This window comes from Bombus pascuorum, chromosome 11 (genome assembly GCF_905332965.1).
Source record: "Bombus pascuorum chromosome 11, iyBomPasc1.1, whole genome shotgun sequence".
NCBI classification, from domain to species: Eukaryota; Metazoa; Arthropoda; class Insecta; order Hymenoptera; family Apidae; genus Bombus; species Bombus pascuorum.
The window spans coordinates 1,493,756-1,506,639 of NC_083498.1; the positions used below are offsets into that span (position 1 = coordinate 1,493,756).

The window sequence follows — 12,884 nt, forward strand, 5'->3', positions numbered from 1 at the left end:
GACATTTGGTAAAGTGTTATATCTTGTTGGTGAAGAAAAAAAAATATAAATAAAAAATAATATAGCATGTGGGCGGCTACCCCCAGCGGGGTACCAACTTCGTTTTTTTCTAAGTTATATCTTTTATGTTTTACAGAACTTGATAGAATCCCTTGTTTAACAGAATCGTGTCGGGAATGGCTTAGTCCTAACGTAACGAAAGGTACTATAATAAGTGGGATCGCGTTCAAAGAATTCGATGGGAGATCTATATTCGTACGAGTATCGTTATGCGCAATCGATGTCAGAAATAACGACATAGCTGTAATTGCTGCCTCGTTAACGCATTTTTACCACTGCACTGTATCGAACATGTGGATTAATCTTTCTAATTAATTAATTGACTTCTATCCAGAAGCAGACTCGGAGAATCGGAGTATCGAATTTAATGGAAAAGAGTGTGAGGCACGATGACGAGTGAGAATTACTTTAAAATTACCTGACAATTAGATACTTGTGACGTGTAAATCGCTGCGATTGCTGATTTTATCGGATCGCCAAAGAATAGGTACTTACCGATGCCAAAATAGTGACGAGGTATCGTTGCGTTCTTTCAAAATCCAGGGTACGGTTAACAGTAACTTGGCCTTGATGAGGTAAGTTAATGCTAAAATAACCGTATCCGTCAGCCGTTGTTATTCTATTTCGACCAACTCCATCATTGTTGCCAATGCCAGTTCCGTCACCAGGAGCGATTGAGTATTCCACGATGCCGTTCACACCGGCATCCGCGTCCACGGCCACCACGTTTTTGAAGATGGTCGAACCAACTGGCGTTAACTACGACCAAACCATACGGAATTCGATGGAATAGTTGCTTAAAAAATATTTTTTACAGTACAGCTATTAGTAAGAGTAAATAATATATAATAAATAATAAAATAGATATATCTAAGTAGAAATCATATTCTTGAAACATTCCCGTGTAAATCAGAATAGCCAATTTCACCGTTATTACAGACCTGTGATCTTTTAGCTAAACGAAATTATAGCGTGCAGCTGTTCCCACGACGTTACGTGGAAATAATTCACAGAATTTGTCGTAGGATAGACTCGTGGCTTTTCGATAAACCTCGCGATAATATCAGGCTATCCTGACGCGAACCGCGAGTGGATTTTCATGCTGGTTTTAGCTGATTAGCTCGACGGTTGTGTGGAGGCGAGTGTAGCGCAATGCGAACTTACGAACAAATATCTCTGAGGAGGTGCGGTTGATTTTTGCGGTTACCACGACCGATTATCAACGGGAACGATTCAGCTTTCTCCGTTTCTCTTCTAGGAAAATCGGCCGGCTATTTGTGCCCATGGTAGATTAATTAGTTTAAACGGAGATCGCGAACAACGCGAAAAAACTCCTACGATTCTGCAATTGCGACCGATAGGTCGTGTCACGCATTGATACGGCAACGTGTCTATGTATTAATTCGGAGATAATCGTCAGCCACTGTAGCTACAGAGATTTTTTTTTTTTTTATTTTATTTTGGTTATTTTACAATTTGTCCTTGCGGACATTTGGTAAAGTGTTATATCTTGTTGGTGAAGAAAAAAAAATATAAATAAAAAATAATATAGCATGTGGGCGGCTACCCCCAGCGGGGTGCCAGCTTCGTTTTTTTTCTAAGTTATATCTTTTATGAGGTTTATTGGGTGTTTCCTTTTTAGTCTTCTTGCGATGTTTGTTGCGTTGCACGTTTCAGCTGCCAGCTGGTTCGGGTGTGTTTCTATTCTTGTTCTGTATCTTGTTGCGAATCTAGTAATCTCCTCCTTGATCGTTGGTATTCCGAGGTCTTTCCTTATGTCCTCGTTTCTAACGTACCACGGTGCGTTTACCATTTTCTAAGGATTTTGGCTTGGATTGTTTCTATTTTGTTTATGTGGCTCATTGCTGCTGTTCCCCATAGTGGAATTCCGTATGTCCAGATTGGCTTTACGATTATTTTGTATATTTTCAGTTTGTTTTCTGTGCTTAGTTTGGATTTTCGGCTTGTTAGCCAGTGCATTTGTCTCCTTGCTATCTTGTCTATTATTGATTTGATGTGCTGTTTCCATGTGAAGTGTGTATCTATGTGAAGTCCAAGGTATTTGACTTGCCTTGTTTGTGTTATTTGCGTGCCGTTCAGGAAGATGTTTGGTGTTATCTGTTTTCTCAATGTGAATGTAATGTGGTTGCATTTGTTAGGGTTTGCTTTGATTTGTTTGTCCTGTAGCCACTTTTCTATTTTTGTGATGTGCTCTTGTAGTATTGTGGCTGCTGTTACAGGGTTAGTGTGCCTGACTAGCACGGCTGTGTCGTCCGCGAATGTCAGTATTTTGCTATTGGTAGTTGTTCGAATGTTGGCCGTGTATAGTGTGTATAGTATGGGTCCTAGGACGCTTCCTTGTGGAACACCTGCTTTGATGTCTTTTGCTTCGGAGTGTGCGTCCTTGATTTTTACTGTAGCTACAGAGATATCCTTTTTCTTCGTTCCTAATCGTACATCTGAATCTATGCATCTATCGAACGTAAGAAACCGGTAAATACAATAAAATACGTTCGTTGAGGAAAGAGAGAATACAAAACCGGATATAAAGATTTAATTAACTTTAGGATAACGTTGAATATTTGTATTTTTTATTTGGAATAATGCAGCTAATTATTTCAATGACAATCCTTATACTAATTATCTGTACTTAAGCTTTTTTACTACTTCTAACGGTTCATTCAATTTTTTGCGTTAAAAGAGCAATTATCAAGATTTTCCTGTCTGTTGCGTTTAATTATATACGTAAATACGTTATCGACATCGATCAATTAGTCCATGCTTCAAGATAATGGGTACCGTTTCGAAATCCGATCCTGCTTAATTCCAACAAAACCAATGAAAGAGAGAATTGAAATTATATAACGAACAAGCTGTTGTGCGAAAATAGCGGTTACGAAAAAAACGGTGAAAGCAACGGTATTGTTGTAAATTATTTCATCGGTAAGACCATGTACTTGGCTAAATTTTGAAATTTCATCGAATTCCAAATATCACTTTATCTTACAGCGTGAAAGTGCATCGACGATAAATTATATACCGCGCAACATCCACTAAACGTAAGTGAATTCAAATGAAACTCATTCATATTAATACGAATGCAGAACTTTAAATAGAACCAACGTTAATACGGCGGGATAAATGATTCACCGAGTTCATTCATAAAACATCGACAAGTATGCACGTAGAACGTATCGGTACTATGTACACTAGAACGCGCAGACTTGTATTAAAATCCCCTTCCCTCTCATCCCCCCCCCAAAATCCCACAACACATAAAAGTAATACACCGAGGAGTCCTGTTTTGCGGCCAAGTTTCAGGACAAAATACAACACACACAAGAATACACAAAAATCACGCTCCAATGCGACTTAAACCCAAAAAACAAAAAAATAAACGCAGAAACCGAAAATCCACGACACATATTAGACCATGGCTACGTCGTACCGACGCGTATCGGTACTTTTGCCTAAACACACTATACTCAAATTCATTGTTTATTGTGAATCTCAAAAATGTACAAAAAATCAAATATTGGCTAAATAAACTATTAAAAAAAAAAAAAAAAAAAAAACTTGTATTAAAATTTTTCCATCATAGAGGCACCTACTTAAAACCGTTTATCCAACTTTGAGGATTGTCGCATCTCAGCAAGAACCGATGGTTTAGGCTAGAAACGAGTGCAAATTCGAACGAGCATTTCTCATCGATCAACTACCAAACGAAAGAAACCAGGCTCGTGCTCGTCTGTTGTTTGTTCGGAGACGCGCTCGGAAATACCATTTGTTGCAACAATATCCCCGTGATCGTGTCGCGTGTAACGATCCACGCGAATCGCTTAACGGCCGAACGAGCCGTGGACAGTTTCAATGTACCGTTATGCGTTGCCTCTACAGATGTAGCCCGATAGCATGCTTGTTCACCATCGTAAAATGCAAGTTCATTAAAATAAGTATTAACATGGAATCGAAGGGAGAGCAAACGCATGCCAGTGCGTGCTGTGGCATCTGGCTGGATCAACCGGTATTCGCGAGATGCGCGCCATTCCTATTATAACGGTCCGTTAGCGTAGAAAAGAAAAGGAATCCGCGCCACGAGAATTCTGCCGACTCTTCTCGTTTCTCTCTGACACGGTCGTGACGAAATTTCCGACGACTGCTACGTATCTGGTATAGATTGAAAGAGCGATCTACTTTTCCAGCTGTTACCAGATAACTTGCCTACGAGATTTATCCTTCCAATACGTAATCAGTGGGATATTGGATGACTCGTCGACAACTTGGATAATTTAATTGGCTCGTGCAGACCACCCCCGGGAACCGGCACATCCAACTTTCAAATCTAGACCGACAGTTCCCGTGTTTTTCGATAAATTTCAAATCGAAATCGTCCCTATACGTTCGTAAACTTTGTGTTTGCCTCTTCGGCGTTATCATAAAATTTCTTCTTCGGATGAAAAACTTTCCATTTAAAAAATTCCATTTAACGTTAGTTTTAAATAACGCGGAATATAGATTTCTTTCCTGCCGCCGATCGATTAGACAGACATTCTGTCGTAAGCATCTTCGGAAACATCGAATTTCACAGATAGATCGATTTTTCTAGTAACGCAGCGTAGACAAATTTTGAGCATCGTAATTAAAGTAATTAGTTTCTCGATTTCTATGAAATGCATATTTCTCATTCGATGAGAGCTTCGCGCGTTCGATTTATTGTAATCACAATACTACTCGCTCTTGTAGGTCATTCCTGTTACGTAATTACATAGTATTAACTCCATTAGTAATAAGTATCTATTTTTATCTTTACTCGTCGTTATGTAAGTCGTGAAACGTCCGTGTGTAGCTAACATTACGGATAAACCTATCGTTAATAGCGCTTATACTACGAAATCCGTCGATGCAATTTGCACTCGTAGTACTTTTAATTTCGACGGGAATTCCATCACGTAGCGGGTTCGTCGACTCCGAAACATTTGCAATTTTAATATCGTCGAACCATTCGAACACGATACGCTTTAGAATCGACCGTGTCGCATCGATTATTTTGTCTTTCTTTCCTGTTAAGGTTATTCAGTGGATGGAATTAAAGAAATGCGTGGGCAAACTGCAAGGTATTGAAAGTGTATATATTGTGAATAGTAAAATACAAAATATGTGGTACTATGTAAGCCGATCCAGATCCTCTTGCTAGTGTCACGACCGGCTCACTTTAAAATCGGAGATAAAGATGTGGCGGCACTCGGCGACAATGTATATCGCTGAAGTGCCTAATGAACCATCAACATCCCAACGGTCCTTCCACCGAAGGCTCTAGAAAAAAGAGCGCGTGGCAACGGCCGCGGACGCCTGGCAAATGCGTGGACGGTGGGGATGTTGAGGGATAACAAAAGAAAGCGATCGGATCCGATCGAAAGTAAAAAATCATAAGAGCTTCAGTCTTAAAAGGTCACGCTTAGAGCTCGGAAGTAGATTGTAAAACCAAGTGTTAGAAGAAAAATAAAGTTTCTTTTTTTTTATTCTTTTTTGTTGTTCTTTTGCATAATTTTACGTGACACTAGCAACGTTACTCTGAGACTGAAACAACTGCCGAAACCAACGTCGGACGTGTACCGCTTATGGTCTTTCCTCGACGCATTCTTTTGTCTATGCGCTTTCGAAGACCTTAGGCGCTTGAGAAATCGAATACCAGATGTAGAGTTTTCTCAGAAGTGACGATCACTTCAACATTTCCTTATGACGATTCCTTCACTTTTCATTTAACGTCGCCAAGTCTGTGCGACGAGACTTTATAAATCCTAAATGTGATTCTCACGTAAGGAAAGTCTGCTTTGCTTATTTCGTTATATTCTTGCGGCTAATGATCGACCAAATCATTCGAGCACGACCAACTCACCGATTTCTCGTTCTTTGTCGATCAATAAATTTTTACCCCACTGGATGTCGGTAATTTGAAATTTCCTGAATATCATCGAATCGATTAACTTTGATCGAGTTGACTTTTCCTCTATATGTACGTGACACGAACGCTACGTGTATCAAATTTCACACCTTATTTTCTCTAATCACGTGTACTTTTAGTAGAATTAAGGTACTTGGACACCAAATTCTTTCGCTTGAAAAGATGGAATACTTTATGCCGACTTACCTCTGGCACTGTTGTCTCGTATGGCGTGTTAATGAATTTTGGCGCATTATCATTTATATCTGACACTCGCACAATCACCGGTATGGTCCGTTTCTTGTTCGTTTGCTTCACCGTACAGCTTAACTGGAAAGAGAACGAAAATTACCTTATACTAAATTACTGCATACATACGTTTTACGTTTTCACATGTAAATATTCTGATATAAATATACCGACAAATACCGTAGCTCCATGGTTAAATATATTTGCTTTTTCAAATTTATTACCAACATCGCTCGATACAAAATGATAATTCTGATATATCCTCAACATACCTACGTTTACGGTAATCGAGCCCAGCGTTAAAAGTTTTTATATTTCTTCGCATTAATCTAATCCTTATTATCGTATTGTCAGCACATCGTATTATCGAGTTAATCTCTCGTTGAGAAGCAGCCACAAGCGATGTCACATCGGGATACTCGTTAATATTTCGCGATAGTATACAGACAAATTTACGAAAAACTTTGATCGATACAAACGCTTTTACGATACCGTAATTGTTAAGGTTATTCAGTGGATGGAATTAAAGAAATGCGTGGGCAAACTGCAAGGTATTGAAAGTATATATATTGTGAATAGTAAATTACAAAATATGTGGTACTATGTAAGCCGGTCCAGATCCTCTCGCTAGCAACGTTACCCTGAGACTGAAACAACTGCCGAAACCAACGTCGGACGTGTACCGCTTATGGTCTTTCCTCGACGCATTCTTTTGTCTATGCGCTTTCGAAGACCTTAGGCGCTTGAGAAACCGAAGACCAGATGTAGAGTTTTCTCAGAAGTGACGATCACTTCAACAGTAATATACGAGGAAAACTTAAACGGACTGACTGCAGACACCAGGTGGAGGTACAACATGGCCCTCCCCCAAAAAGACACTAAAGACAAACACAGAAAAAACACAAAAAAATATTGGTGGATTCCAAACCCATAAGAAAATATAAGTGAAAACTACCAATTCGACAAAAGACCATTCCTACCACCGTGTAACCTAGATGTAAGTACTGTAAATATGTAAATACTGTAATCATTGTAAATAATATAATTTAACACCCCCCTCCCCTTTCCTCTCATCCCCCCCCCAAATCCCACAACGCATAAAAGTAATACACCGAGGAGTCCTGTTTTGCGGCCAAGTTTCAGGACAAAATACAACACACACAAGAATACACAAAAATCACGCTCCAATGCGACTTAAACCCAAAAAAAAAACAAAAAAATAAACGCAAAAACCGAAAATCCACGACACATATTAGACCATGGCTACGTCGTACCGACGCGTATCGGTACTTTTGCCTAAACACACTATACTCAAATTCATTGTTTATTGTGAATCTCAAAAATGTACAAAAAATCAAATATTGGCTAAATAAACTATTTAAAAAAAAAAAAAAAAAAAAATACGCAATATATAGGAGTCCTGTTTTGCGGCCAAGTTTCAGGACAAAATACAACACACACAAGAATACACAAAAATCACGCGCCAATGCGACTTAAACCCAAAAAACAAAAAAATAAACGCAAAAACGGAAAATCCACGACACATATTAGACCATGGCTACGTCGTACCGACGCGTATCGGTACTTTTGCCTAAACACACTATACTCAAATTCATTGTTTATTGTGAATCTCAAAAATGTACAAAAAATCAAATATTGGCTAAATAAACTATTTAAAAAAAAAAAAAAAAAATACGCAATGTATAGGCTAACGATAAGTAATTGTAAGAAATCCACGCGAGAGTGCCATTTGCAGATTATGATCTAATCGTCTCGCGATTTTCTACGTTCGTCGTTTACGCCATTACGATAATTATCGATAAGACTGCTAGAATTTGAATTGATCTTCCTTTCTCTATCGCTTACCAAACAAAGACAAAGTGGACGCGGGATTTTCAAGCGACTGGATTTTATACGGTCAATTTGCGAAAACGGCAAATACGAGCAATCTCTTACTGAACGTTGTATCAGAACGCTGCTCTAGACCTTTCACATTCCTCGCACCACAGTGTCATAAGAGACAACGTGCATTCCCGGCTGCCGATATGGCTACAAAGAACGGCATCGTATACTATGCAATTTCAATTTACAAATTCGATAATAGTCTGATTTTCCTTCGGATGTTTGTACAGAGTCACCGATTTTACACTACTTTTCCTACTAACAAATATCAAGATATTAAAGACTATATCTCAAACACTCGATGCCATACTTGGTATTCGATTAATTCTTATTTGAATTCGTTACTTTCCGCGGTTTGATTACTTCGATTCTATGATCAAATTCTCTTGTCCTCCATACCACACATACACGTTAATTCACGCGTCAGAGCAGAACGTTGGACGAAGCGTTTGTCACGAATCAATTTTCCTTTTTACCATGTGGCACGCCAGATGTGACGGTCCTTGCGAGATTCCCCGTAGTCCGGACGCCAAGACCTATCTATTGTTCTATTAACTCGCAACAGGCCTAGGAAGACGACATAAACCGAATCTGTTCAGTTTCAGTTTCCTTCACGTAAACATTTTCGGTTTATGTTTGTTGCACGCTCTTACCTAATACGGAGAAAGCGGGTGTCTGGCAAGATAAGAGTTTTCCCATGAACAAGGATGCCCACGAGCCATATCTAGCTCTCCTTGTCTTTACTACCTAATTCATTTACCAATGGGCATCGCGGATCATTACCCTCACTTTTCCACCAAAAAGTGTGGACAACGAATCCGCGTTCTGAATTCCAAAGGGAACACCCACACTGAGTTTTCCTCAGTAAGAGCAGTAGAGCAGTCAGATAGTCTTGAACGGTCACGTCTAGAGCTCGGAAGTGTATTGTAAACAAAAGAGAAAAATAAAAGTTCCTTTTCTCCTTAAATTCATTATTATTTTACGTGACACGTTCGTTAGAAATGAAATGAAATAAAAACTCAAGTTCTATCGGAAGCTGAACGCGATCGTTAAGAGCAAACAGTCGCCGTTAAATAACCGTTCAGAAGGTCAACGAAGCATACCGCGATAAAAATGAAACTGAGCGAAATTAAGTCGACGAAAGGACCGTTGCTTCCGGTTTTGTCCCCGCTGGTAAGTTCATTACCTGCGGAGAGGAGCAAAAAATTCCGGGGGCGAGTAACGAGACTCTTTTTCAAGAACGAAAGAGCGCTCTTCTTGAATCTCGCAGAAAATGCAACGAGACAGCGCCAAGCGTAGAAACCGTCGCGCTACCACCAGTTTCCGCGCAAAAACCTTTCGCAACGAGAGCGTCGTTTTTCACCCGATCGACCGAAGATTGACCGTGTGTTATTTACGATAACGAGAATTTCTCCGCAAATCGTGCATTCGATCACCAACATTAGCGATTGTCAAATCAAAGAGTTTATCGAAGCATTTCTTAAATGGTCTCTTTATCCGATCGGTACGTGACACTTGGAGAATAACAGCAAAAACCAGATTTCAGGTATCGAGTTTTTCGTCATCGAGTTCATCCTAACGGTGATCAAACGGTTTTTAAATGAGTCGGGATAGGTTTTTACTTCGATAGGACCGATTACGAGTGAAATTAACTTTTTGACATTTATAACGTTGAAATGTCACGAATTTTTCACGAATATCTCGAATCGTTTAGAAATAGTTCGCTGCTTTATTCGCCCATTCCATAGATGGTAGGATCAGCAAACGTTATTATTGCAGATAAATGAGAATAAGAATAAACGAGAAAGAATTGTTTCATGCGAGCAAAGACCACTTAGTACCGCTTGTACTAAGCAAAAAATGAATCATCTCCACATCGGTCTAGTAATCTTTTCACGAGCAGCCAATAGTGCATTTGGAAAACACGTACGTGCTTGATCGATCGTTTCTGTTATCCAGGATCGGAAACACGTCTGGTTACATGCTCGGAACGAATCGGAGAGAAATATACGTGGCTTTCTCGAGATAAACACTGCGACACACGAAGGGGGCAACTACCGATTACGTAACGCAAAACGCAGATAATAGATTCGACAAATTTAATTTCACAGGACCGCGCTAAGCGCAAAAGTAGTAGCCTACCTAATGCTCCGTTGAAAAATCCATTTTATCCAAAATAACCAAGTCTGGTAAGAATTTGTCTTACCTGAAAAACAACGTGCGAGAGATTTTCATCGTCCCTATCCAGAGGATCCAACAGCTGCAGCTTCTTTCCATTCAGTTTAAAACGAGGCTGTCTTCCAGGAAAGATCAACTCCAGCGTAGTCTCGTTATACGGATCGCCAGATACCGGAAGTTCCTCCGGCACGGTCTTCTGATCGGTCGCTGAAAAATGAAAACCCGTGAACCGCGATCGCTACAACGATCAACGTGCTAACCGATTTGTCTAGGAAACACGCCTAGTGGGTGTAACGTATTCATGCGGTCGATTCCACAACTAGACGAGTCCCTCTAATAACATTTTTTCCAACGTCCTACGAATACTTATTATCCTTTATGGATAATACGGTAGAATCACAGCCGTCTTCTACCCGAATAATAGAACCCTCCAATAGAATTTATTCTATGAATAAGAGAAGGAAGCCATAGTTTATTTTTTTTTATTTTGGTTATTTTACAATTTGTCCTTATGGACATTTGGTAAAGTGTTATATCTTGTTGGTGAAGAAAAAAAATAAAAAAATAAATATAGCAAGTGGGCGGCTGCCCCCAGCGGGGTGCCAGCTTCGTTTTTTTTTTTTTTTTTCTAAGTTATATCTTTTATGAGGTCTATTGGGTTTTTTTTTTTATTTTGGTTATTTTACAATTTGTCCTTGCGGACATTTGGTAAAGTGTTATATCTTGTTGGTGAAGAAAAAAAATAAAAAAATAAATATAGCATGTGGGCGGCTACCCCCAGCGGGGTGCCAGCTTCGTTTTTTTTTTTTTTTAAGTTATATCTTTTATGGAGGAAGCCATAGTGGGTCCAAAAAGCTTACGAATACTTTTGGATCGATAAGAATCGTCAACGGACCAGTTATTAAGATATTAAACTTTTAGAGGCTTACACATATGTTTAATACACAGCACGAAATGTTTAATCGACATAATCATTAAAATGGATATGTATGTGCATCGAATATGAAAACACATAATATACAAATGTGAAAATAAATTTTTGCCATTTATATTACCAATAAAATTGATCTTAAAGACTATCAATTAAGCATTTTTTACGCCTGTCTCACGTAACACTTTTAAGACGGTTAAATCTTGGATTTCCTTCTTTTCATCGGCCCGTCTACGCAGTTGTAAAGTTATTCCGTTAGAAGAGAACGCGGCTACTACGTTAAAATCGGTAAGAGGCTACGAAATGACTTCCTCGTGCTCAGCCTGCTGTTCGCACTTCGGATAATTAACGTTATCTTAGCAAACTAGGCGAGATCTCGAGGATTCAAGCAATATCTCATTAGTGACATCCAGCGCTCCCTAATTGCATCGCGTCGATTCGCTTCCCTTCATTTCGCATAATTTCTCGTTCAACATTTTATCCTGCGAAATTAATAGAGCATTAACTTTTCGCCTAACTGTTTCCAATTTCTTTCAATCGAAAATTTTTACTATTTTTTATGTTTTGACGTTACGTACGACGAATAGTAAATAATAAAGAAGTAGCGAGAAAACATGAGAACGATCAGTCGAGGAAATTTACTTTTGTTTCGCTAACAATGAGTATGTAAATAGTTGTAAATGTATGTAAATAGTTGGAAGCGCAAGCGTAAAATAAACAGGGTTATTCGTAAGGCTAGAATAATTAGGTATTATTTGGAAGTTATTATTCCTACCTACGTTATTAATCGTCCTGGCGTTAAATGTAAATTAAATTAAACGCAAACTTACCATCTCCCCTGCTCTCCTCGATGTCAAGAATAATATTGGACTGTCCTGACTCTACCTCGCATAAGCCTGCAACAAACGAAGAAAAGTCTTTTGTCGGATTAATATGTTCGTTATATCTCGCGAGGCTTACGTCTTATAATTTTATAATAGCGCAACACTTTACGCCCAATACGTATCAAGCTCTTTGTAAAATTCTATTATTTCATCTTATGTAAGTTTTTTTTTTTTTTTTTTTTTATTTTATTTTGGTTATTTTACAATTTGTCCTTGTGGACATTTGGTAAAGTGTTATATCTTGTTGGTGAAGAAAAAAAAATATAAATAAAAAATAATATAGCATGTGGGCGGCTACCCCCAGCGGGGTGCCAGCTTCGTTTTTTTCTGAGTTATATCTTTTATGTCTTATGTAAGTGACGCGCGATCGTTCACAATCACAGTCACAGACCGCTTATCAGAAATGCATCACTGCCTTCGCCACTCCATGGACAGATCCTTTACAACTTTAGACAAAGTCTCTATTCTTTGACAATGGAATATTACGTCGCTTGTCATCTTGGGCCACATTATCTCACTAAACAGTCATATCTTCGATACCTCGTACGCGACTTGGAGTCGCCGCCGGATATCGACTTTCCAACATTCGCTCAAACACCCTGCCGAGGTCCATATCGAGCTCTCGGCTCAGTCATAAATAATTACGGTAAGGCTAAATAACGGCGACCTTTATATATTATGTCATCACGAAGATACATTGCCGCAAACACTCGTGTAAATACGCAAGTGAATTAGATCG

At 39.0% G+C, this 12,884-nt stretch overlaps 1 protein-coding gene across 1 annotated transcript in view; it reads right to left on the reverse strand.

The window, feature by feature from the left end:
- LOC132911676 (cadherin-99C) overlaps positions 1–12,884 on the reverse strand; it is a 114,893-nt gene that overhangs the window by 23,227 nt on the left and 78,782 nt on the right. Inside the window, exons 3-6 of the mRNA XM_060968448.1 lie at positions 12,092–12,157; positions 10,359–10,537; positions 6,209–6,331; positions 556–819 (exon numbers count right to left, since the gene is read on the reverse strand). Coding sequence (XP_060824431.1) covers positions 556–819; positions 6,209–6,331; positions 10,359–10,537; positions 12,092–12,157 — 632 coding nt within the window. The remainder of the gene's footprint in view (positions 1–555; positions 820–6,208; positions 6,332–10,358; positions 10,538–12,091; positions 12,158–12,884) is intronic.